The following is a 27,679-nucleotide window of genomic DNA, read 5'->3' on the forward strand; positions in this document are numbered from 1 at the left end:
AATGCTAAAATGATTAGCTGGCTTGATTTTCACATTTATCAGTAATGCAACCTTGAAGTCAACAGTAGTTTCCATGCACCCCTAAAGTTCTTCATTTTAAAGGCATAACATTTTCCTATCATACAATTTAGTAAAATGAACAATGTTCTAGATGCTAGACATCCTCTGTGTCTCTCACTGTATGCTGCGAATGCTCTTCTGTTTCAGCCATGCCACAAGGATGTGCTCTTTCTACATGTATTTATGCTTTGATTTAAAAGAAAACAGAGCATCTGGTGATATGTAGAGACAAAGAGGAGACTGCTGTCAACGTTATTTTTTATTTATTCACTTACAAAAACTATTCTCGTCACTTCATAACGTTATGGTTGAACCACTGATGGCAGATGGACTATTCTGATGATGCTTTTCTGGTCCTTGACAGTGTTATTTACTTGGCAGTCTATGGGACAGTCACAAGCCTCCCGGTTTTCATCCAAAATATCTTAAATTGTTTTCCGAAGACGAACGAAGCTTTTATGAGTTTGGAACAACATGGTGGTAAATGATTAATGGCAAAAAAAATTGAGTATTCCTTTAAGAATCGTTAATATTCTGCCTGTTTAAGCTTATTGTGTCTGAATTTATCTGCTTTAGATAAAGTTGTACCGAATTGAACTTAGTTTTAGAGTTAGAGTTATTGTTACTGTGATGCCGTCTGGTCTTCACACCAGCTTTTTGGCCTCAAAGAAGCTCTTGAGATGTCTCATTTGCCAGATTCCTGTGATGATGAGGATGATGGTCTGAGCGATAGACCACCACAGAACGCGCTGGTTCGTGCTCTCGCTCGTCATACGAAAACGCTCCTCACGGTACTGTGGGAATAAAAACACTGTGAGTGCAGTACATCCCATACAGATGCTGGATGATATAACAGACAACTAGATTGCAGTTATTTTAGTAACACTGAAATACTTCTAGGAGTTAAATCGTAACTAGTTTTTATATTTTCACATTATTTTAGTAATTTTGCTGTTTTTACCATTTTTATTAGTTTCTGTTTAGTAAATGATGTCTTTGTTTTTAATAACATTTCAGGTTTTAATTCATAAAGTCAAACTAAATGAAAAATGTTTTTTTTCTTTAATATTTACTATATTTCAAGTAACAATCTTTTACTGTCTTAAGCCCTATTCGGAAGGGACTGGTTTCACAGGGGGTCGTTAGAGAAATCTGCGTTTCACAGACGTAGCCTACTCGGTGATTTTAATCCCGTCCGAATCTGCCACGTCTGTGTTTTTCTCACACAACCTCTGTGATAATTCCAGAGCAAATTACCTACCGTTTTTCAGCAAACTCAGTGATCCTCTGAGAAAACTAATCCCGTCCGAATGCGAATGTCTGTGATTGCCGGTGATATTTTATTTCACAACGCGTTTCCTTGTGTGTTTTGGCCAACGAGAATTACCGTAGATGCTCTACCGCGCGGATGTTTGATATATTTGCTTAGCGGCAAATAGATATTAATAAAAAAAATAATACAAATAATAAAATCAAGAGCCAGATCGCGTAAACTGTTAATACCGGCTATTATAATATCAGCATCAGGTAAGATTACTCACGTTCATTAATGTAGACTACTCAGTTACATAATTTTTTAATTACATTTAATAAAAAAAGGAAAACCCATTAAACTAAAGGAACCACACATTAACATGGTTTTGCTATACTAGCCATTTAGTATTTATTGTGTAATAATACTAAGGCAATCATTCTGAATGAATGCAATGCACGCATTCAGAGCGCGTGATCTCTGTGACGCCCAGATGCACAAATCAGACCCTCCCACCTCTGTAATAAACACGGAGATACTAGCCCCGTCCGAATTGGTACATGAAAATCATAGACGTCCGGTGGTAAGAATCGAAACTCAAACGTAGTTTAGAAAACTAGTCCCGTCCGAATAGTGCTAAAGTTTATATTTTCTATCTATATTTTAATTTTATTTAAAGTTTAAATAATTTTGCTGTGTTTTTCTTAGTTTCTGTTTTTTTATTTCTATATAGTTTTTTATTAATTTTTTTAGTACATCAGGTTAAAGTACATTTATATTTTATTTTGTTTTATTTTAAATACCTAAAAAATGGTCTTAGTTTATATTTTCCATTTTCATGGTAACATTATGTAAAGTTAGTAATTCTGCTTTTTTATTATTAGTTCTTATATACATTTTTACTGTAAACAAATACATTTGTATAAATCCCCCATAGTTTATAGTAATTTTTATTTCATTATTTTAGTACATCAAGTTAAACTAAAATGAAAATAAGAAATGTTGCCTTGGGAATTTTTATCTTTTATTTCAAGAATATTCTATTTCAAGTAATGAAATGTTTGTTTATGGTCTTAGTTTTAGTTACCTAGAAACTATATACAGTATTAATATTGAAAAGAATATAAGAAAAGTGAAACATCCTGAGCAGGTACCTGCTTTCAGCAACTGCACAGATTTATGTTTAAATGCCTTAAGTTGGTGGGTCAGCCGACACCACCTCACTGTGCCATAAGCGAAAACACGTTCCTGGAGCTGAAACTCACCCGCTGGTAGTTCTGCTCTTTCTGGATCTGTTCCACCTGGTCCAGGAGCTGTCGGACCCTCAGCTGCAGCTCGGTCAGTTTGTCTTTAGCTGCGATCTCTGGGTAGTTGTTGGTGTGTTCACCAACCTGAATTTCCAAGTGGACTCTCTGTAGAACAGGATGATATAAGGTCTCGCATGTTTATGTTCACTTACAGGCCTACTGTATTATATTGAACTAGATATTGGAATTGTTTTTTTAACATCTATAAAATTACTATACTGATATACAAGTAATTTCTAAAACTTAAAAATCAGAAGAAAAAAGAGCAATGTTTATAATAATTTATTTGACTGTTAACCAAACCTTCATTGAACTAAAGCTGAAATAAAATAAAATAGAAAAAAAAACGGCAAATAGAAATATATTAAAAAAAAAAACTAAAAAATGTACACAAAAAAATAAAATATAAACATATATATATATATATATATATATATATATATATATATATTGTTATTATATATATAACTAAAATATCACCACATTTGACATATTATCTGATGTAATTTATTACAAAAATGAATGTTTTGTACTACTAATATGAAACATATTGAGTTCTCTACATCTATTTGCACTATCGTGGTTTTTAGTCGTACCAGTTTTCCCCCAGCAAACAGCGCCATCTTGGTGGAGTTGGAGTGGAGGCAGATTTGATGCTCTCCTGGTGTGTGGGACGTGAAGGTGAAACGGCCATCCGAGCCATACTGACGGGACAGGATGATCTGAAAAACAGAAGTTGGTATCCAAAGTTATTATTGCCAAATATAACCCTATTAACTGATTTACTACAAAATACATGTTCTAGAGTAATAGAAAGTTTGTAGAAAATAGAAAGGCTACCTTGGCATCAGGATCTTTGATTTCCACATGCATGCCTAAACCAGGGGCGGATGGGAGGAAAGAGCCAGCCTGTTTGTCCCACAGCTGTGTTCTGTATCTCCCTAAAAAGACACAAATAAAGCCCAACATTATGTTACAGCATGTGCAACAGTACCATTAAAGGAATGGTATATATATATATATATATATATATATATATATATATATATATATATATATATATATAAATAATTATTTTAATTTTTTTTCACTTCACAAGTCATTAATTGATGACTGGAGTGATGTGAGTGAGTGGGTGAGTTTATTATTCCTTTAAAAATGTGCTAACATATTTATTAGAATAACATTAATATTATTATTATTGCAACATTATAGTACACACCGTCTCCTTTCAACATAACTCTTGTTTCTGATCACTGTAAGCAAACGGTAAATGCATGAACTGGTTGCACCTGTATCTCAGGAACCAAAGCAGGATGCTGCACCTGCCACATCCTTGATCGTGCTGATCTACTAAAAGCCCTCCTTTATTTGGACAGATGGACACAGATAAGCACCTCCATACTTAACTCTGATTTTACATCAGACTTCTTCATTTTAAGTGTTTTAAATAAGACAAACGGTGAACTGCTCTACTGGTAAATGATCCAGATGGATGAATCAACTAGCCGACAAAGCTAACCGATCGCAGAGAGCCGATTTGACAATGGACGTACCTATCACCATGGTTTCGTCGGGTATTTCTTCAATAAAACATTTCTTCTCCGTCTCTCCGATATGGAAATAAAGGGCTTGGCTTGGAGAAAGCCACGCAAATAGAAGCATAAGCCCGGTACAGGACACCACCGCCTTCATCTCCATCCAAATCACCCCTCAGTCAATCCAGGGATGCGAATTGATTTCAGAGCTGCTCGATTCTCACTGACAAAAGGGCCTTTGTTCAGTAAAAGTCCCCTAAAGTTCAGCACTAGTAGAATTTCTGGAAGTTTACCTGATGACAAATACTTAAAAAAAAACCTTAATTCAATAATTAAACAGTTTAATTTAATAAACTAGTAATACAAAGAATAACATACCATATTTCAGGAAATAGACCTCTTGTTTTTGTATATGCAATGCTGATTTTCTATGTAAAATAAATAAATCTTTTTCTACTACTAGTGACTTGCACATAAAAAATGAAGATATATTTGAAATACCATAATCTTAAAACCATAAGACTGCAATATTTTTTTTAGGCCTGCAACTGGGAAGACTTTTACTTTGGAATGCAGTTATTCCGCTCATCAACCGGAAGCCGTACTGCGGCGATTACCCACAACCGCTTGCTTCAATCGAGAAGTTTCTCTGTTGTTTACTGGCTGAACTCCGGAGTTATTTCGCGTTTTTCAGTATTTTCATTTCTTTTTCTAAATATCTTGTAAAAGAGCTACGATGGCGCAGTATAAAGGAGCGGCGAGTGAAGCAGGGAGAGCGATGCAGCTCATGAAGAAGAGAGAAAGAGAGCGAGAGCAGCTCGAGCAGCTCAAACAGAAGATAGCAGAGGCACGTGAGCCAGAATAATAAACACAACCACAACATACAAACACACTGGCTTTTCAACCCGTTCTGACCACAATCTTGATATAAATAGCTGCAAGTTTCCCTCAAAAGTGTAATTCCATTACAAGATATCCATTATATATGATAGTATATAGATGGTTTAACCTGTAACACGATATTGCTCTTGCCCATTCTAGACCGCATGAATTCAATTTTATATTTTTTTATGCCACGCGTTATGGTGACTTCATCAGTGTAGTATAAAAAATTAAGGTAGTATATGTTAAAAAATGACTGGCCCCTCATTACTATAGTAAATATAACTATGGATTTTTGTGTAAAATCGCATTTATAAAAAAAAAGTGTATAAAGAGTATGAATATGCTCAAATTTCTCTAATAAATAAATAAACGCTTTAGTAAAATCACGTGCTTGTAAAATTGTAGTTATATGTGTTCATAAATATATATAACAAAAATATATATATATTTGTATATATGGTGACCCCAAATAGTGTACATAGTAATTTATCATAGCAATAAATGATATACCAAAATATTTCAATAGTAATTCATTAAATCATACAGACACATTTTAAATGTCCATTTGAAGCAAATTTGAAATTATTCAATATTAAAAGTTGTTTTTTGGGGGGTGTCTACTGTATGTCAACTGCTGATCTGTGAATTTTTATGTAACGATTTCTGATGATTTTTTATAAAGTGTCATTACAGAAATCTTCATATGCAGCCCAAGTCACTCTAAAAAGCTTCTATGTTATATATAACATCGTCACTAAACGAACTTAACCTTTTCCTTTCCAGGACAATATGGTGAAGTCCAACATTGATAAAAAGTTCTCAGCTCATTATGACGCTGTGGAGCAGGAGCTCAAGTCCAGCACTGTTGGTAAGTGAATATTACAAATGCAATATCTTACTATGGACCTGCTTCTGTTGTGGGCTTTGTTTCAGTGAGGCTGCTTGTAGTTGATCAGAAAATATTAGACATTGTTGTTATGATTAGAGCTGTCATTTGATGATCGTTACATTGTCATTACACTGCAAAGTGCTTTAATTTTATTACAGTTGGCAACCCTAGTCATAATGCACATCCTCCTGTGGAATAATTGAATTTAAGCCAATAAGCTTGATTTGTAGGGGGAATTCTTGTAAATTAAGACTCTTTTTGTCCTTGAGATGACTGCGGGGAGAAATAGCCTAATTAACCCTATATTAAATCAAGGTGTGAGTGAAGGATGATGTTGTTCTCTGCAGGTCTGGTGACACTGAATGACATGAAAGCGAAGCAGGAAGCTCTGGTCAAAGAACGAGAGAAACAGCTTGCCAAGAAGGAGCAGTCAAAAGAGCTACAGCTGTAAGCTTTCCTTTTGCTAAAATGGTCTTTGCTAATTTATTGATATATAAATTTAAGCATGTTGAGTTTTCGCACTTATTTAAACCTGTGGCAAATTTAGCAAGTAAAAAGCTCTTTTAAAAATTACTTTTTGCAATATCGTCATAGTGAGAATCTACAAAATGTAATGAAGTCAGGGGTTGTTATCAGATTTCTCTGTGTTCAGGCAGCTGGCCTGTGTTTTCCTTTAGCCATGTCTCAGTTTGTTTTAGCTCAGTCCTCTGCTGGTCTTTATAAACTCTATATAATTCTCAGCCCTGTCCAGATAAATATTATGTCAGGTCAGATTAAATAATTTAACTACATTTTAAGATTAAGACTAGATCGTTGAATATTCTTGCATGAAATCTTACCTGCATCCTGCTTTTTTGTTTCTTTTTCCTTTAAAATCTGTATAAAGTTTTATCGTATACCTTCATATTTGGTCTGTCCTTGTAGGAAGCTTGAGAAACAGAAGGAGAAGAAAAGAAAGGAAGAGCAGAAAAGGAAGATTGCCAGTTTATCCTTCAATCCAGATGAAGGAGAGGAAGAGGAGGAGGAGGAGGAAGATGAGGAGGAAGAGGAAACTGAGGAGGAGTTTTGTATGACATTTTACTTTGTCGTTTTCCACGGAAGCGGAACAGCTGTCTGCAAAACTGTTAAACTTTCTAATAAATAGTTCAATGAGTGCAGACGTCCATGGTCCCATCCTGATTAGTTTACCCTAAAACCAGCACAAAAATGGATCGGCATATTCAGCATTGTTAATGACTCTCGATTCTTAATTCCTAAGCAGTATTTTAAAGTTGTGCAGCCAATATATAAAAGTGCTTCTATTACTTATTTGATGGCAGAATCAACACATATGAAGTGATTTCTTGATTATATATTTTTATACACTGATAACTTTTTGAACGTTTTACCCTTGTGTTTAACAGGCATACCTGGAAAGAAGAAAAAACTAGGGAAGAACCCAGATGTTGACACCAGTTTCCTGCCAGACAGGGACAGAGAGGTAAATATCCTGCTACACATGTATACATAGTTTATATTCAACAAATAGATTAGAATAAACAGTCTAAAATAATTGTGTCAATTAGTGTGGAGGGATTGTCCTGAAGACCTCTTATTAAGGATCTGAATGCAGTTATACAAGACTGTTGGTTTAACATGAGCCTCCTCTGGGCTAAACATCAAATAAAATATGCCGTTTTTGCAGAGACGTTGCACATTCAGACATCATTCTGAGCTTTATCACAAAGCTGTGTGCCAATGTTAACCGCCACAATAATTATAGTTTTGCTGGTATGTTTGTTTGTCTGCATACTTTGGCTCATTTCCAGTCAGTTTGAGTTGTAGTGAATATCAAGATCCTTAGGTCTGACAGATTACCTGTAATCTGTCAAGAAGCTTTTGTTTGCATTTGTACTGTTGCTATAAGAGCTATGTATGTCGTTTATGGGTCAGTGAGTCTAATAAATAGCTTATACCCACAGCTTTAAATTTTTTTCAAAAGTTAAACATACACTTAATATAAAAACAAAAAACAAAATAGTGATTTGATGATCACACTATGTATGATCACACTATGTATGTGTGTATCAACTGCCTCAAAAATAAAAATGTTGAATTTGTTTATTTTGTAATAATCACAGCATGCCACAGATGCTGCCAATGGAGTTTTTTTTTTTCCTCGTTAAAGAGATTTGAAGAGTTTTTAGTTTTAAATCCCCCACAAGTTTTGGTGCTTGCAGTCCATGACTATATCATGACTATATTGACTCGTGAACTCCTAAAAATTGGCAAAAGTTGTATTTAGTAGTTATAAGCATTTGAAAAATACAGTAGATTTTTGGGGAAAACATACCAAAAAGCTTCTAAGATGTTTTGTGTGTGTGTTTCAGGAAGAAGAAAACCGTTTAAGAGAGGAACTCCGGCAGGAGTGGGAAAGAAAACAGGAGAAGATCAAAAGTAAGATATGCAGATCACAAAGTGGCGTTATGGATATTATCTTTTGTTTGATATCACTGAACCTGGCCAAGGGTGCAACTGAATCTATAGACTTATTCCTAATTTAATTGAATTTTGACCTGACTAGTTCCTCATGCAACCACCAGCCAAAAGAAGCATACTGCAAACCTATCCTTTGGCTCTTTTTAGGTGAAGAAATTGAAATCACTTTCAGCTACTGGGATGGCTCAGGGCATCGAAAAACTGTCAAGGTAAATGCAGGTTTTCAAATGTTGTAACTACATGCCACGCCCAAAATGTTTTACATTGTTGTTTACTATGTTCCGTGTGCAATTTGGAAAAACATGTTCTAATGCATGTTCTGTATCGTTAAAATGTTGTCAACACTTAATACACATTTTTGTGTGCGTTTTTGTAGATGAAGAAAGGCAACACAATTCAACAGTTTCTCCAAAGAGCCCTGGAAGTTTTGCGTAAAGACTTCAGTGAGCTGAGGTAAACACGTTCATTTCCCCCTGCTATTAAAACATTATTAGTTTTAATACACAAAATTGCCTTTCTGTAAACACATTAAAGAGGGACAGGCTCCAGTTAAAATGTAGTGTAACTCACACTGAGTAAATATTGAATGTGTGCTCGGTCAACTTTGGCTTCCTTGAATTTCACGTGCAGAAAGCACGTCATATTTCATTTTCAGGCCTGCTGTTCGTGTCATAATTGGTGTTGAATGAAAACTCTAGACAAAATCCAGACACTGTTTGAGCAATGAATGCTTCTTATGTCATACATGCACGTTTTAGCGCCTTTAGATTTGAACTATGAGCTAATATCAGTCTTTTTTGTGTCCTTCAGGTCAGCAGGAGTGGAGCATCTAATGTACATTAAAGAGGATTTGATCATTCCACATGTGAGTAAAGTTTCCACCACAAAAAGTGCTTCAGTGTTTATTCTTCTAATCTTCTCTAATGTAAGACCAATTGAGACACTCCTAAATCATTGGAAGATACATCATTGTTTACAATAAGAGGCACTATTGCATCACATTGTCAGAATTTGTGACAAGCACAACTTCACATTTTTTTACGACGCAACCTTATTTACAGCGTTTTAAGAGCATTTTAGTAAGTGTTTAACTGATCACATAGACAAGGGGTAGTAAATCACAGATTATTGTTTATAGAAAACCACTCTCATTGACTAAAAATGCTTTTCTTCCAGCATCACAGTTTCTATGATTTCATTGTGACAAAAGCAAGAGGCAAAAGTGGTAAGTTCCCACTTTATCCTCCACATTTAGTTTGACAGGCTCCCATGTGGCTTTTTTTTTTTTTTACACGTCTCTGCTCTGATGTTTTTTGGATAACAGTTATTAAATTTAATATAAGCCTGCTACTTTTTGTGTTGGATCTCTGTTTATGGCACTGAAATGAGGCTTTCCTGGTTCTCAGGGCCCCTTTTCAATTTTGATGTGCATGAGGATATTCGGCTAGTGAACGATGCCACAGTTGAGAAGGATGAGGTAAGGAGATTTCTGACTATCAGTATCCTGTCTGATGCACATTTTGGACAAGAACCACCCAAATTGACAGGAAGAGACCTGCTTGTTTGTTTTTATGTGATGTTTTTAGGGCAGGCGAATGTGAAATTGGATCGAATTCTTGTAGAAAATCAGCATTCATGCACCAGTATTTGTTGAACAACTCGAGTCTTTCAAAGATTTGATGCCACAAAGCTTGGACAGTCAGCGACATGACATGTTTCAGCCTGAGGACTCGAACACAATGTTTCTTGGCTTATTTTTCCAAGCTCTTTGTTTCTTCGTTTGTCTAGTCTCATGCGGGAAAAGTGGTGCTGAGGAGCTGGTATGAAAAAAACAAACACATCTTCCCTGCCAGCCGCTGGGAGCCTTACGATCCTGAAAAAAAATGGGACAAATACACTGTGAGTATAAATACAAGTCTCTAAAGTTTTCTGGAGCTTTTTGTTCAGTAGCAGAACCGAATGAAAGAAGCTTTATGAATTTGACGTGCATGATCGTGACAAGGTCTGACACGGTCCTAACCAAAACCAAACACTGATGTGTTCCAGGACTAGCTAAAAAGGTTTTTGATTGATGAAAAAAAGATGTCGGCAGAGTACAAATAAATCATGGTCTTCTGGGGTTAAAAAAATGCATTGGTTGGATTCATAATGTGTTTACTTACAATTTTGCATTGCTTTACAGATTCGGTGAGATGTCACATCTACAAGATTTGCAGAGTTCCTGAACCATCTTTCTGTGTTGTTGGTTGTATAAACACCTGGCAGTGAAATGCTTGATCTTGCCTAGCGTTTTTGAGTATCTATAAATGTTTGGACCCACATTTTTGTTGTATGAAGATAAGGCCTAAACCAGGCCGATTCTGAACATTCTGTCACAACTAACCTGACACCTTCTTCCTTCTTGATTGTAAATAACATCACGAGTGTTAGTCACTTCTTGAATCCTAATTAAAAATAAATTCCTCGTTTATGTACCTTTGCAAGGTTTCCTGTTGACTAATTTCATTATTGCTCAATCGCAACTCCCATCGCTTTCTGAAGATTGTTGTTGTTCACGTACTGAAAGATTAGCAGTTTCCTGGAATAAAACAAATGCTTTTGTAAATCCAACGTGTGGTTGCAGAGCCACATCTAACAATCAATCTTTTATGGTGCGTTTTGGGCAATCGCTGTTTAGGGAATGGCAATCTTATTTAAACAGATGCGGAATGTTATTTTTGTCCATTTGCTGCCGGAAAATATGGAGTTATTACGGGAATTATTGCAACTGCACTGTCGAGTTTAGAGCCAAAGAAAGCAGTATCAAAACAGTCAATCAGTTTAAGCATACCTGGTGGCACAGTTGATGGATTTTGACAGCCTCTGCAGCTGTACTATTTTCCCCCAGGCCACCACTCCCTCAGCTGCTGTTGTTTTCACTCCCAACCCTTTGCCTACCTCCTCCCCCACCATTCCACCCCTTCCGCTTTTACTCAACTGATCTTTAGTTCTTCACCAGACCTGAGACAGCTTATCTGCTTCGAGGACGCAGCTACGCTGGGGATCGAAGACAGTTTTCAGGGTTCTTCAGACAGGCGAAGTGAGCGGGATGTGGCCACCCACACTGACCCTGGATCTGCTCCTGCTGGTCAGTTTGTTCCTCGGTGCCTGTGGTGAACAAATGTCTTACAGACCTCAGAACTGCACGATTGAATGCATCCGACGGGTAAGACTTCATATTTTGACTTCCAGCTTACTGTATCGACATGTAAGGAATATTTGGCGCTGTTTTTAGCAGTTCCGCAAAGCATTAATGTAAGCTTCACAAGGCAATATCACAAAATACAAAACAATTCTATGAAAATATTATCAAAAAGAAAATATAATACACCTTTTTTCATACTTAAAAAAAAAGACTTATAATTGTAAATCAACAATGTTTGCCACTGTACTTCAAACCTTAAAGGATTTACACAAATTTTAGTCTTTTAAAATATAATCAAATTTAGTATGTACGTGTTTTTGTTTATACATTTTTCATAAGTGAATTTGTTTTTACATAGAAAAGAAGAAATATGTGTGGGTGTGCGTGTGTGTAATTTACTGTTTGTGCATATAAATATATTATATAGTACTTGTCACACTTTTTCATTTTGACTGAGCAAATTCCACTTTCATTCCTAACAGTCATTCTCCCAGATTAAAAGCATTTGAGCTCATTTCATGATGTTTATCTGTGTCTGTAGCGTTCCTTTTACTCATTGGTCATGCTTTTGAAGATTTAATAGCCTGTCTTCTGTACCTGGTTGTTCTGGTTTCTTCGGCTCATGAAGATCATGTTAGGTTTTTTTTGTAGTATCTTTCAGCCTTATTTAGTTTGGGGATTATAGCATGAATCATAGTATGAATACAAAGATGTACAGCACTTTGTCCACTCTGGCTTTTAAATTGCTATTACATTATCAGCATTACGATTTAAAAGAAATGTTGCAAGCAGGAAATCTGCACTTTTGTACAAAGCAGTTCAAAAGATCATGTCACACATTTACTAATGTCATTAGTGACCTAAAAATGGTGCAGATTATACACAGTACTGTGCAAAAGACTTAAAGTGTCTTGGAGACGTTTCTCACAGTTCTTCTGGATAGAGTCTGTCTCAGTTTGTTCTGTTTCTTCATGTTATTCCAGACAGACTGATGATTATCAGATCTGCTCTCAGCTCTGGCTGCTCTCAGACTCCCTGTGCAAACAAAAATCTGAATGGATTATTACAATTAATGGCAAAATGAATGTTTGGAAATGGAAACCAAGATCATCTGAGACCTGCCAGACGGACAGCTGCTGCAACAATCGGTTTGCATAACCAAAGAATGTCTGCACAAACTGTCAGACACCATCTCAGGGAAGCTCATCTGCACGCTCGTCGTCCTCATTATATACATGTAAAACATTACAATATAACATGTCTGCAATCTATATAGCTTACTAGTCATCAGTTTTTTAACAGTAAGATTTTTTATGTTTTGAAAGAAGTCTTTTCTGTTCACCAAGCCTGCATTTAATTGATCCAAAGTACAGCAAAAGCAGTAATATTTTGAAATATTTATACTATTTAAAATAACTGTTTTCCATTTGAATATATTTTAAATGTAATGTATTCCTGTGAGCAAAGGTGAATTTTCGGCATCATTCCTCCAGTCTTCAGTGTCACATTAATTAGAAATCATTCTTAAAATGCCGATTTGCTGATTATCAATATTTGAAACAAGATGAGTAAATTTTTTTCAGCATTTTTTGATGAATAGAAGGATCCACAGATCAGCATTTATGTGAAATAAAAAGCTTTTGCAACACATTATACACTAAAGCTTAGTATATATATATCTATGTATCTATATGTATATGTAGATATCTATATATATGTATATCTATCTATCTATCTATCTCTATATCTATCTATCTATATAAAGATATATATATATATATATATATATAGAGAGAGAGAGAGAGAGAGAGAGATAAAGATATATACGAGAGATTTCTATTGCAGATCAATGCTTTTTTTTAGCAACAAAATCAGTATATCAGAATTATTTCTGAAGGATCGTGTGACTGGAGTTATGATGGCAAAAAAAAAAAATCAGCTTTGAAATCTCAATAAATTACATTTTGAAATATATTCAAATAGAAAATAGCTATTTTAAATGGGCTAGTAAAAATATTTCACAATTTCACTGATTTGCAGTACTTGGATCAAATAAATGCAGGCTTGGTGAACAGAAGAGACTTCTTTAAAAAAAACATTAACAAGTCCCCCGCGTAATCTATGCCCCTGGGGTGAGCGGTTTGCTGGTGTCAACATTGTGGATCAAGAGGCACATGGTGGTGGTGGGGTTATGGTATGGGTTTATTTATGGCATTTTGAATGCACAGAGATACCGTGATGAGATCCTGAGGCCCATTCATCCACGACCATCACCTCATGTTGCAGCATGATAATGCATGGCCCCATGTTGCAAGGATCTGTAAACAATTTCCGGAAGCTGAAAACATCCCAGTTCCTTCACGGCCAGCATACTTTTTGGACATCACCCATTGAGAACGTTTGCTATGCTCTGGATTGGCATAGCGTGTTCCAGTTCCTGCAAATATCCAGCAACTTCACACAGCCATTGAAGAGGAGTGGACCAACATCCACAGGCCAAAATCAACAACCTGATCAACTCTATGTGAAGGAGATGTGTTGCATTGCGTGAGGCAAATGATGGTCACACCAGATACTGACTGGTTTTCAGACCCCCGTGGAGCTCCCAGTACAGTAAAGCTGCACATTTTAGAGTGGCCTTTTATTGTGGCCAGCCTAAGGCACACCTGTGCAATAATCATGCTGTCTAATCAGCATCTTGATATACCACACCTGTGAGGTGGATTAATTATCTCGGCAAAGAAGAAGTGCTCACTAACACAGATTTAGACAGATTTGTGAACAATATTTGAGAGAAATAGGCCTTTTGTGTACGTAGAAAAAGTCTTAGATCTTTGAGTTCAGCTCATGAAAAATGGGGGCGTTTATAATTTTGTTCAGTGGGTATATATATATATGTATATGTAAATTTGTATGTGTGTGTGCTGTTAAATATAAAAAAATAATTTTAATATTTTTCCTTTTTTTTTTTTTATTGGACAATGTGTATTTTTTAAGGGAGATCCAAGATGTGAATACTGCAGAATCTCAGCAGACGATGTACAGATATCTCCCAGAATTCCCTCCTACAGCCCTTTTGGAAGTAAGTGATTATTACTAATTTAAAAGAGTATTACTGAAATGTATGTATACTTCTGAATTTCCAAGCCAATCGACTTAATGATTTTTTAACTTTCAGGATTATTTAAAAAAGCCAGTAAGAAATCATGTTTTTATACAACAATGCTGTAGATAAACTGGCTCTGAATATGGACAAACTTTGTCAATGATCAGTTTGTAAAACTATTTAAACAGCTGCTTATAGGTTTAAAGTTTAAAAAAATTTCAGGGCAACAGGTTTCAGGATATATAGCTATGACAGTAACATTTTTACAGCTTTACATTAAATTTGATTCAGCTGTTGAGGTTAATTTTGAGATTTACTCCAAGAAATAAACAGTTTTTCAGTCAGTCAGGTTTTTGTTTTTAAATCAGTCAAAAATTTACCAAACAAACTGGCATTAATTTACTTTGCTTGCATTTTGTGCCCAGAAGAATTACATACACTGCATCACTAAATGATAACATTTGGAGAAACGTGTTTACATTTTCTTTTCCATGCAGCAATCAGTGTTGAAATATACCAGAAGGGTGACTTGTATTTGGCCATTCATTTAGAATTGTTTGTGACTGCACACACGTGTGGTCTAAAGACGAAGCAGTCTTACACAGGTTGCGTGATGTAGGATCGTTACTCTCTCTGTTGGACTTGTACCTCCAGTTGTTCCGATAATTTCACTAAATAAAACAAGCTGTTGTCCAATATAATCATTTGCAGCAGTTCTGGGAATCACTTCATATTTAGATTTTCTCAAGCCAGGTTATACTTTGTATGATTGTTCTTTCCAGCTGCTTTCCAAGAACAGTACATTATGATTTACTCTATTATGTTCGTTGAAGAGTCTCTCCGATGTTTTTGACTGTTTTTTATTATAACAACATCTTCTCAAAGCCTTCTAGTTTTCAACATTCTACCTCAAGTTGAGCTGTACTTAATTACATGTGGCTTTGAAATTGTTGTATTTGTGTTACAAGCAATCTACTATACTGCAAATAGTGTTGTAAAAGAGATTGATATTTTCACTTAACAGTGAAAAAAGTGTGAAAATAAATAACTCAACAGCACATTTAGTAACTCCTCTCATTGGCCAGGTTGCGTGCCTTGGCCTTGTCACTCTTTTCTAGGTCAAGAAACCCCAGAGGTTTGCCAACATTATGTCCATGCACCACACAATATTCAGATTGAATTTGAAGCCAGTGAAGAACCAACATATGATGCAATTACTGTGTCATGGAACCCGAGCCAATACGGTAATAAAGACACAAAACATCTGCCTGCCTGTCTGTCTGTCAATCATTCTGTCTTTTTGTCTGTCTATATATATCATTCTGTCATTACATTAATAAAAATAAATCAGTTACAGAAACGCAATCATAACAGGACATAGTGGTATTATTGGAAATTAACAAGCAGGCATAAAAGCACCCAACAAATTGCTCCTCGAGCAACATGACAAAATGACTCCGGGTGTGTGTTCATGGTGTGTGTGTGTTTGTGTGTGTGTGTTTTTAATTGGGTGGTTTAAATGCAGAACACGAATTCTGAGAATTGGTTCCCACACTTGGCCACACAAAAAAGTTGTTGCAGAATGAATCAATGAATGCCAGATCCCACCCTCGGACAATATATAAAAGAAATGGAGAAATCCTGTGGTTGGAAAAGACGCATCAACCCTCTTAAATTTAGGCCTTTTTACACTGACTCATGCACATTTATTAAAGAGTGAAGAAGCACCAAAAGCTCAATTCTATACCTTTTACGGGGAGTTGTTGCCTAGTGGTTAGAGAGTTTGACTCCTAACCCTAGGGTTGTGGGTTCGAATCTCGGGGCCGGCAATACCACGACTTAGGTGCCCTTGAGCAAGGCATCCAATCCCCAACTGCTCCTCAGGTGCCACAGCAGAAATGGCTGCCCACTGCTCCGGGTGTGTGTTGTTCATGGTGTGTGTGTGTGTGTGTGTGTGTGTGTGTGTGTGTGTTCCCTTTGGATGGGTTAAATGCAGAGCACGAATTCTGGGTATGGGTCACCATACTTGGTTGAATGTCACGTTACTTTTCTATAAAACATTTACTTTTGGTCTGTCCAATTTGTAATGTTACAAGCCAGCTATTTTTTTTTAAATCAGGACTCCCTTTTAAGGACCCAGGAAAAACTTGTAGTTTTCATCCGTACATTTGAAGAATCTTTTATAGAATTGTTCTTTATCTTGGCTTTTTGTCTTTTTATAAAATGTTTGTTTTTTCTTATATTGTATTTATGACATGTTCTTGAATGTTTGATTTGTATCTGCCATGTAATAGCTGATTAATAGACAATAAATCTAAACACCACCAACTATCAAGCTGTCCATTTATCATTCTATCTATCTCTCCGTCTAATTATCTGATTGATATACACAGGTATCGAGTTCTTACGTGGATTCCAAGTAACCCTCCAGGCTCTTGGTGGATCTCAGATCTTATGTCAACTCTTTCTCCTGGGTACCAATCTGTCACTCACACCTGCACATGCCCAGAGAGTAAGTGAAAAAAATAAAAAATTAGGTAGCTTCTATTGTTCCTCTTCAAACTTGTGTAATTTTCTCTAATTTCATGATTTTATACATGATTTTCTGAAACATGGATCTGGGCTGGGGGTGCTTTAAATTTGTATAATTTTTGCATATGCCCAATGTCCAATTGCTGAAGTCTTAATATATATTTCCACAGGTCTATCACTCGGATCCCTTCACGCATCTGTTTTTGGATAGCGAGTATGCTGTGACTGTCATGGCACTGCCCGTTCCCGAGCGGTGGGACCAATTCTATCAGAAGAAACAGTTTTTCACACGCAGTAAGTTAAAAAAAACAAACCCTGCGATGAGATTTATAACTATTAACAATGTTGACAACCTGCCACTGCATGTGTAGGGAATCAATTATCAAATTCTTGAGTTGTAATAAACCTGTCACATTCTTCTTTTGGGTGTTCAGCATGTCCTGAAAAAAATGGTCTCGAAGAGTGTAAGAAAGGTCAGTGTTGTTGTTGTTATCTCACATCTCCCAGTTTTTTTTGTTCTTGGCACCAGGTGTGTGCATTCATGTATGTTCTCTCAATCATTATAGACTGGTATCCCAGATACGTTGAGGTCCACGAGGAGAACCACCAAGTTTATGTGACCTTTAACCTTGCACCTGAGAACTTCAACATCCGTCAGTATTTTTCATCATGTTTTGGAGGCGGCCTGCGGAATTACACGAGCATTAAACCAGTAGGTTTTGTTAACAATAAATACGTTTGTACAATATGTGTAATGCATTGTTATTTGCTGAAGTGTAACATGAATGTATGATTAAAATGAATGCTTACGTTAATTATTAAATCATGTTCTACTAGGATTTCAGTCTCAATAAGACACATCACACATTCCGACTGCAGAATCTCCAAGCGGGTACAAACTACACCTGCGAGGTGAGTTTCGTCTGTTATTAAATCGTAAGTTATGTCATTTAATCTCTCTTTCAGACAAACAGAAAACTCTGTGCCAGTTGGCTTCTGCAAATAAGTAGTTGTGCAGTGTCTGCTTTCAGTTTCTAAATATACAACTTTTTTTTTTTTTTTTACCACAGCAATCTAAGACATTATTTATTTCGTGTTGAGTAGTTTCTGTACTTTTTTTTTTTACACCAGCAATTTAAGACATTATTTATTTCGTGTTGAGTAGTTTCTGTCTTGTTTTTTTTTTTTTTACACCAGCAATTGAAGACATTTATTTCGTGTTGAGTAGTTTCTGTACTTTTTTTTTTTTTACACCAGCAATTGAAGAAATTTATTTCGTGTTGAGTAGTTTGTGTACTTTTTTTTTTTTTTTTACACCAGCAATTGAAGGCATTATTTATTTCGTGTTGAGTAGTTTCTGTACTTTTTCTCTCCAGATTGCTGCCGATGTTGTGGATGCAGTCAGGAAAACATTCATTGTTGTAGTAAAACACCGTTCTGAAGGTATGTTGAGCCAGCAATCAAAAAAATAAAGGTGCTGCATGATGCCATAGAAGAACCTTTTTGTCTAAATGATTTCATAAAGAACCGTTTAACATCCGAAGACCATTTACATTTGAGTAAAGGTTCTCTGTAGCGAAAGGTTCTTCAGATTATAAAAAGGTAAGAAAGAGATGGTTCTTTAAAGAACCTTTAAATGAATGGTTCTTTGTGAAACCAAAAATGGTTCTTCTATATTGCTGTGAAGAACCTTTTAAGCACCTTTATTTTTAAGAGTGTAGTGTAAACTGATAACGGCATGTTCAATGACAAAGAGGAAAAAAATCTCTTACATACACTGCTTTCAGCAAGTACAATATCTGCTTGTGGAGAAACATGTCAGGCAGCTTTTAATGAGACAACACCTACTGAAACTGGTACTTCATCGTTTTGGTATTTTTCCCCTCTCACGATCAGAGCTGCCAACTTCACGTTTCACAGAGAGCTCTTCACTAATGGTGCTCTTGTCCGTGGGAATCCTGCTTGCTGCTGCCGCTCTGCTCGCCTTCATCATCGTCTACAAGAACAGACTCAAAAAGAAATTGGTCCATACCAAAATGAGACCAGGTGTGAGTTTTATAATTGTACCGTTCAAAACTGTCAAGCCCCAGTTCTTTAGGACTGTGTCTTCTGCCCTTTATTGAAGATTTTGGCTCACGCTTTATTTTAAGGTCCATTTCTCGCTATTAACAAACCATTAACTATGACTTTTTCCTCAAACTCTTCATTTGCTGCTTATTAACAGCTAGAAGAGGAAGTTGTTAAGTTAAGTTTAGGTATTGGGTAGGAATAGGGATGCTTTATAAGTACTAATAAACAGCCAATATGTTAATAATAGGCATGCTAATTAGCAGCTATTGACGATTGGTCCCTATACTGAAGTGTTTCCAGATTTTGTTTTCAAAGCAGGGTTATAAATGTTTATGAGATCTTTATCCACTATAATGTCCATGTTGATTTGTACATTTATAAATTGGGTTGTTTTTTCTGTTTGTCAGAGATCATTGAACAGTACTATGACAAGAAACTGGATGAAGGTCAGTGTGTTTTGCTGGACAGAACCACCTGTCCCCCTCGCCTCCTGATTTGCTACTCAAGTAATGATGGTCCCGCCCACGTCAGAGTCGTGCTCCAACTGGCTGCGTTTTTGCAAAAGCACATGGGTACCCAAGTACGTGCATCAAGATTAAATCAGATGAAATGCACCGTTAGTTATTTTAAGGTTATGAAATGCTAAATGACATTTGTTTATAGACATTATAGGCATTACTTTGAATAAATGAGACAATTTATATTGTGCCTTTTTGTTTTTGAGAATGAATTGATGAATAAATATTATTAGTTTTGTACTTTTAAATAATATTGTTGCTGTTTTGTTTTGTAAAAAATAAAAACTTTTTTTAATAAATGTTTTAATAAAAAAAAATATTTATGAGAGGGAATACACTATGGTATTACAATATTATTAACAGTATTACAATTCATTTTTGTTGTTTTGTCTATCAGCACCTCAATTAACAAAAAGTTTTACAAATAATATAAATAAATATAATTTACAGATTAAAACATTTTACTAATGGAATCCATTAAAAATGGTGTCTATGCAAGGTTATTTGTTAATTCATTATTATTTGTTTTTTTAAGGTACATTTGGACTTGTGGGAGGCCTTGAGCATTATGGAGGAGGGCAGTATGGGGTGGCATTGCAGGAGATTGAATGAGTGTGACTTTGTGTTGGTCATCTGCTCACAAGGTCTCCTTCAGAATCAGAAGCAGCAGTCTGAGGACGAGGAACCGTTAGAGAACACTGCTTTGGCAATGGTTTCCATGATCGGAGAGGAGCTGTGCCGTGCCAAAGCGTTAGGTCGAGACCTCTCCAAATACATGGTGGCCATTTTTGAGTACTCACAAGAGTCTGATATCCCCGCGGCACTTGGTCTTGCGTCAAGATACTCCTTGACTAAAGACCTACCCTTGCTCTTCTCTCATCTTCACGGAGTGGCTTTGCAGAAGCCCGGAGTTTACCTACAGGTGGAGAACATTTCAGAAAGTGGGTACTGTAAACTCCCAGCTGGGGCTGCACTACAGCTGGCCATCCAGGAGGCCACGGCGCAGTTCTCAGAGGAGCCGACCGAAGAGGAACATGTAGGAATTCCAATCATTTCATAAGGACTTCAAAAACTGAATCAATTAATTGACTCACTTCATCATTTTAACGAAACAGTCCCTTTACTGATGGATTCCACCAGGACTTCCTTGGTAGTCGCTCCTACTAATCTAACATTTCTGATTTACATCTTTTGAATGCCCGACCATAAAATGAGCAAGAAAATCACAGAGAGTCAGTGGAGAAGCGTTTTGTATGGAGTTGTAGCTCAGTTACATCTTGGGTGACTTTAGGTTATTGTGAAAAGCATATAAGAGGGATGTTGAAGTATACTATGTTTATCGAATGCTGTGAACAATTTTTTATTTTTCATATAAATCTGTATTTATTTTGTCTTATTTTTGTTCTGTTGCTTATGTTTAGGGCTGGGCGATATATCACTGCTAAAATCGCCATCACCTGCTTATAATTGGAGTGGCATTTAATAGACAGAGCCGTAGATCGCTGACAAGCTACGCTAACGCAATATCGCGTTCATTATCGCCGATGAATCGCCTTCGATAATGAACGCGATATTGCCTAGCCTGTCAGCGATCTACGGCTCTGTCTATTAAATGCCACTCCAATTATAAGCAGGTGATGGCGATTTTAGCAGTGATCACGGAAGCAACTTTACTGATTAGATGCGCATGATCATATCATCAGATATATCGCCCAGCCCTACTTATGTTCATGCATGTTAAACATCAAGTTACAGTGAATATTCCTAGTAATTGCATGCACTTCCACTACAAATTATAGTCTTTCTTCTACATATTGAAAGAGGACACTTTTGATGTATTGCTGTGAATGACTTTAAATTCTGTAGTTTGCTGACCTGAAGTCTTATTTTTTATACATTTATTATATTGTATGTAAGGTCAGTTTCTTATAAGTTTGTTTTGCAACAATCTGTGCAACATGAAGGGAAATAACTACATTTTAATGTGACAAAATACCTCAACAGCAATAACAGTGCATGGTCCTACACTATAATAATGCAAGGAAATTCAGCCACAATTAACAACACACCCATGTTTCATAAATGTACAGGGCGGTAACATACCGGTTTATAAGCTAATGCATTATTTGTTACATAAGATGTTTATGAAACTGTATGAACGCATGATGTTTTACAAATAAACTTTCTTTGCTTAGGTAAAAAAAAAACTAGGGCTATTTTGTCCGACTGATATATGATGTTTTTGTATCGGTATGCAATCTGAAACGGCTGGCTCTTCACACAAAATACCCCTTTTAGAAAGCCTGGATTTAAGCAAGCCGCAACATCAAATTTATTGCATAAAATAGTTTTTCTTGGATTTGATCACTGGCAAAGAATTCAAACACCACTTATTTCCACAATACTGAAAACCAAGTTCCATTGCCACTAAATCTTGTTATATCTTGTCCAAGCTATTCAGAAACTTGGCAACACTAGCAAAGATGAGCAAAGTTTTAGCATTATACACACACAATTGGATGCAGATGTTATTTTTTTAAACTTTCACCCTAATTGTATCGTTGAATAATACTGGAGTTGAATTTTAAATGAAATATTTTACTTTGGGCTGCACTTTCTTCTCGCAAATGTATTCTATTAAACTATTCCAGTAAAAAAATCACAGGGGTCCCATTGGAACAATAATCAGATTGTTTCTACAAGAATATCCTTAACTTAACTGCAGAATTGGATCAATTTTAAACTGGTTATATGGAAACAATTAACATAGAAAACACAGTCTAAGATGCTTTCCTGGTAACATCTGGGCTCCAGTCCTTGTCAATTTGGATTTAGTTAAACTAGGACAAGCTGGGGGGGCTTTTCAAATGATCTAAGTCCTGCAAACCACTTTAGGCTGGTTTGAGGTGTTTTTGTAAGGTAGAGATGGAAATTATTTTTGAGAAATGGGAACTGGAAAATGATCAAAACATTCCTGATAACTACACAAATCACACTGAACACCTTCGACATTAGCTTACTGACCAGAAGAATGTCAAGCCATTTTTGAAGGAATAAAGCTTTTCATACAGAGCATGTCACATATTTATCATATCAATATTTTCAGTGCTAGGTAACTGATTTAATGTAATCTGGATTACGTAATCAGATTCCAAAAACTAAATAGTTTTAGTTATCAGATTACAGTCATTTTTTACTGATTATATGATTATGCACTATTTACACATTAGCAAATAATATTCATAATTTATCTAATGATTCTCCCCAATTCTTCTATTTCACCATTTAATTGTTGCTATATAAAATATAATATTTTGAAATATTTATTCTTTTTGGTAAGTGTTTGATTTTGATTGTTATAAAAAATTAATATTACATTTTTTTTTTTACATTTTTATGCTTTAAAGGGTTAGTTCGCCCAAAAATGAAAATTATGACATTAATAACTCACCCTTATGCTGTTCCAAACATGTAAGACCTCCTTTTATCTTCGGAACACAGTTTAAGATATTTTAGATTTAGTCCGAGAGCTCTCAGTCCCTCCATTGAAGCTGTGTGTACGGTATACTTTCCATGTCCAGAAAGGTAAGAAAAACATCATCAAAGTAGTCCATGTGACATTAGAGGGTCGGTTAGAATTTTTTTAAGCATCGAAAATACATTTTGGTCCAAAAATAGCAAAAACGTCGACTTTATTCAGCATTATCTTCTCTTCAGTGTCTGTGAGACAGAGAGTTCAAATCAAAGCAGTCTGGATATCCGGTTCGCGAATGAATCATTCAGTTCACCAAATCGAACTGAATAATTTTAAACAGTTCGCATCTCTAATACGCAGCACTCACAGCAGTTCAGTCAGTGTACTGTTTGAGTACATGAATTACTCTGGGATATTGGTTTGTTTGAAGGAGTGTCAGCCACATTAAAAAAGTTAACAGCTTAAAGCTGCAGTAGGTAACTTTTGACAGATAATCTGTGAAAAAATCAAGCTCCTCTGGCTCCTCCCAGTGGTCCTATTGCCATTTGCAGAAAGTCATCCACTCCCGGTAAGAAACAACCAATCAGAGCTGCGGTCCGTAACTTTGTTTGTGTTCAAAATGTAGAAAAATGTATATAATAAGCGAGTACACCATGAATCCATTTTCCAAACCGTGTTTTTAGCTTGTCCTGAATCACTAGGGTGCACCTATTATAAGTGTTTATATTCAGACTATTTTAGATTGCTTCGGGGGTACCGCGCCGGAGTAACCCAGTACCTTTGTGATTCTTCATAGACATAAACAGAGAGAAGTAGTTCCAGCTACGATGTTCTTCCGCAAGACGCAAGCAGTTCTGTTTATTAACCGCTAGAGCATCAAAAGTTACCTACCGCAGCTTTAAGTCATTTGGATTAATGCGTATTAGAGATGCGAACCGTTTAAAATGATTCAGTTCGATTTGGTGAACTGAATGATTAGTTCGCGAACCGGATATCCAGACTGCTTTGATTTGAACTCTCTGTCTCACAGACACTGAAGAGAAGACAATGCTGAATAAAGTCAACGTTTTTGCTTGTTTGCAATGTTTTTTCGATGCTTCAAAAAATTCTAACTGACCCTCTGATGTCACATGGACTACTTTGATGATGTTTTTCTTACCTTTCTGGACATGGAAAGTATACCGTACACACAGCTTCAATGGAGGGACTGAGAGCTCTCGGACTAAATCTAAAATATCTTAAACTGTGTTCCGAAGATAAAAGGAGGTCTTACATGTTTGGAACAGCATAAGGGTGAGTTATTAATGACATAATTTTCATTTTTGGGTGAACTAGCCCTTTAAGTATTTAATAATAATAATAATAATAATAATAATACATTTTATTTATAATGCGCTTTTCTAGAACCCAAAGCGCTACAAACAAATACAATTCAAAAACTACAATAAATGCAATACAAAGTAAAAAGTATAAATCATAAAATATTCATTACAGTACAACACAGTAGAATATTACTGACAGTCCATAAAAGCAATTTTAAAAAGATGAGTTTTCAACAGCTTCTTAAAACTGGCTATTGTGTGAGCCTCTCTAACAGCAGTGGGGAGCGCGTTCCATAACCTGGGTGCAGCAACAGAGAAAGCTCTCTCGCCCATAGATTTTAATCTATAGGGAGGTTGTTGAAGAGTAAGGGAATCAGCAGACCGAAGGGAACGAGAAGGCATGTATCGGGTGACTAAGTCACAAATATAAGAAGGGGCAGTTCCATGTATAGCTTTGTATGTTAATGTTAGAGTTTTAAAAACAATACGTGACTGTACAGGAAGCCAATGCAAACTATAAAGCTCGCCTGTGATATGCTGACGTGATGGAGTATATGTGAGAATACGAGCAGCTGAATTCTGGATATACTGCAGGCGTTTTATTAATGTAGCAGGTAAGCCAATGAATAGTGCATTGCCGTAGTCAATCCTGGAAGTAACAAATGCATGTATAAGCCTTTCAGCGTCAGGTGGAGTGAGGAAAGGCCTAATTCTTGCAATGTTTCTGAGGTGATGGAAAGCAGATTTTGTAATACTCTTAATGTGAGAGTCTAGTGTCAGATGTGTCAGATGAGTGTCAAAAATTACTCCAAGGTTACGAGCCTGAGCAGACTGTCATCCATAATCAAATTAAGATTGCTACCCTTATGAATAGCCGCTGGTGTGCCAATGAGTAGAACCTCTGTTTTAGAAGAATTCAGTTTAAAAAAATGTTTTGCGTATCATCTGCATAAAAGTGATACCCCAAACCATATTTCCTAATAATTTGTCCCAAGGGAAGCATATACACACTAAACAATATAGGACCCATTGAAGATCCCTGAGGAACACCATGACAGACCTGTCCAAGTTCAGATTTGTTGTTTCCTAAAACAGTTTCCCAAAAAAAAGCTTGTTGGAAGACAAGTGTGAGTGGAGCTGTGCCACAACAACACGTTCTAAAACTTTAGCAAGAAAGGGTAAGTTTGAGATAGGTCTGTAATTAGATAGATCTGACTCATCACATCCAGGCTTTTTAAGGACTGGTGTAATAGCTGCAACTTTAAGGGCTTTTGGAACTGAACCAGTAGTGAGGGAGGTGTTCACAATGTTCAAGATGAGGGGGCAAATTGACGAGAGACATCCCTTTAGAACAGATGTTGGGATTGGGTCAAGAGTACATGTAGTTGTATTCATTGCCATCACTAATTTCAGAATACAATCATTAGTGACTACGCTAAAACTAGAAAATGCACTTTCCGGAAAACTAGGTGGAAAGATCACAGGAACTGCAGAGCAGGGTACGAAACTGATAGACTTATAGATATTTTCAATTTTTTCCATGAAGAAACTGAGAAACTTGTTACACTCCTGTACAGAGGAACAAATTGGTGACTTGATTGGTGCAAGAAGGCTGTTGATTGTCTTAAAAATCTTATTTGGGTTTGCAGCACCATCACTAATAATAAATGAGTACTTTGTTCTTGCTTCTTTGAGTGCTTCAGCGTATTGACTCAAATGACCGTCATACATAAGTTTATGAACTGTCAAACCCGATTTCTTATATTGACGTTCAAGCTGCCTGCTTTTCATCTTCATAGCCCTTAAAGGAACACTCCACCGTTTTTTGAAATAGGGCTTATTCACATTATTTCCTACATTTAGATAGGTGGGCAAATGCATTTTTGTGTCAGTGCATGCATTGTTTTAGTTTGACTGGGTCGGCGTTAGCTTAGCTTAGCACAATGAATGGAATCCTTTGTTGCCAGCTAGCATGGCCTGAGTAAAAGTGATAAAAAAAAATAAAAAAACCCACCTAATTACTTCTTGTGGCCTGCGTATTCACAACGAGTACAAATAGCGATCCAGATTAACACTAGGCGATTTCCTAGGCAGATATTGACTTGGGACTATATTATGGGGAAGCACAGGCGAAGCACTGCTACTTCGGCGCAGAGAATCACGCAACACATGAAAACATCAACTCTATGTGAATACAGGTATAATATGGGTCGATCTAAACATGCGTCATGATTAAAATAATCACTTACTCTGTGGACAGCTGTCCATTTGGTCCATTCGGCGTGGGGCGTTTTTTCCAGTTCACTTTGTCACACCGGAAAAAAAAATCGAGTACTGCAGAATGGATCAGCGCCGTGAAATCCTCTGTAGATGTGACACAACTTCGGGCACGCTCATCTTGATCTGACGTGTTGAGCCTGGTCATCAATGGCAAAAAACATGTCCCACTCTCTACAGCACAGACACTCTATTTCCGTCGGCATAGATTGGCATATTCCCCCACATTCACACCACCAGTTCATGTTGGCTCTCATCCTCACGTCCTCAGGCTGTTGAGCGAACGCAACCTCCTCCTCCTGTCGTTCTATTTCCAAAGCACGCAGCTCGTCTTCTGTAAACTCTGGTTCAAATAGGTATGGTTCTGGTTCTTGACTGTCTGAGAAGTCACCCTCTTCGCCTCTCCCAAAATCAGCCATGTTCATCGCCATTCGTGTACTGTAAGGAAAATAGCCAGGCAGCTGCTATTCACGCCGGTATGTTGACGGAAGTCGTGGGATTTCATGTGTTGCGTGATTCTCTGCGCCGAAGTAGCAGTGCTTCGCCTAAGCAGCAGTGCTTCGCCTGTGCTTCCTCATAATATAGTCCCAAGTCAATATCTGCCTAGGAAATCGCCTAGTGTTAATCTGGATCGCTATTTGTACTCGTTGTGAATACGCAGGCCACAAGAAGTAATTAGGTGTTTTTTTTTATTTTTTTGATCACTTTTACTCAGGCCATGCTAGCTGGCAACAAAGGATTCCATTCATTGTGCTAAGCTAAGCTAACGCCGACCCAGTCAAACTA

General features: G+C 36.6%; 3 protein-coding genes across 3 annotated transcripts; 2 read left to right on the forward strand and 1 right to left on the reverse strand.

Moving 5' to 3' along the window:
* Positions 1 to 440: 440 nt before the first annotated feature.
* Positions 441 to 4,390, reverse strand: tmed4 (transmembrane p24 trafficking protein 4). Its single transcript, XM_026200132.1, has 5 exons — positions 4,176 to 4,390; positions 3,460 to 3,560; positions 3,216 to 3,341; positions 2,578 to 2,724; positions 441 to 854 (listed from the first exon to the last, which is right to left on the reverse strand). The coding sequence occupies exons 1-5, from the start codon at positions 4,318 to 4,320 to the stop codon at positions 705 to 707; spliced, it is 669 nt and encodes a 222-aa protein (XP_026055917.1). The 5' UTR covers positions 4,321 to 4,390; the 3' UTR covers positions 441 to 704.
* A 360-nt stretch (positions 4,391 to 4,750) lies between these two features.
* Positions 4,751 to 10,888, forward strand: fam50a (family with sequence similarity 50 member A). The gene is made up of 13 exons (XM_026200129.1): positions 4,751 to 5,004; positions 5,826 to 5,910; positions 6,279 to 6,378; positions 6,856 to 6,998; positions 7,335 to 7,411; positions 8,301 to 8,367; positions 8,557 to 8,618; positions 8,786 to 8,862; positions 9,220 to 9,274; positions 9,586 to 9,634; positions 9,816 to 9,886; positions 10,198 to 10,308; positions 10,592 to 10,888. Exons 1-13 carry the CDS (start codon positions 4,894 to 4,896, stop codon positions 10,598 to 10,600), a joined length of 1,017 nt encoding a protein of 338 aa, XP_026055914.1. The 5' UTR covers positions 4,751 to 4,893; the 3' UTR covers positions 10,601 to 10,888.
* A 139-nt stretch (positions 10,889 to 11,027) lies between these two features.
* LOC113041532 (interleukin-17 receptor D) lies at positions 11,028 to 21,042 on the forward strand. Its single transcript, XM_026200127.1, has 12 exons — positions 11,028 to 11,614; positions 14,591 to 14,675; positions 15,785 to 15,943; positions 17,093 to 17,211; positions 17,402 to 17,525; positions 17,666 to 17,704; positions 17,798 to 17,943; positions 18,069 to 18,143; positions 18,608 to 18,674; positions 19,128 to 19,277; positions 19,709 to 19,881; positions 20,355 to 21,042. Exons 1-12 carry the CDS (start codon positions 11,498 to 11,500, stop codon positions 20,877 to 20,879), a joined length of 1,779 nt encoding a protein of 592 aa, XP_026055912.1. The 5' UTR covers positions 11,028 to 11,497; the 3' UTR covers positions 20,880 to 21,042.
* Positions 21,043 to 27,679: the final 6,637 nt, after the last annotated feature.

Source organism: Carassius auratus, chromosome 23 (genome assembly GCF_003368295.1).
Source record: "Carassius auratus strain Wakin chromosome 23, ASM336829v1, whole genome shotgun sequence".
NCBI lineage: Eukaryota > Metazoa > Chordata > Actinopteri > Cypriniformes > Cyprinidae > Carassius > Carassius auratus.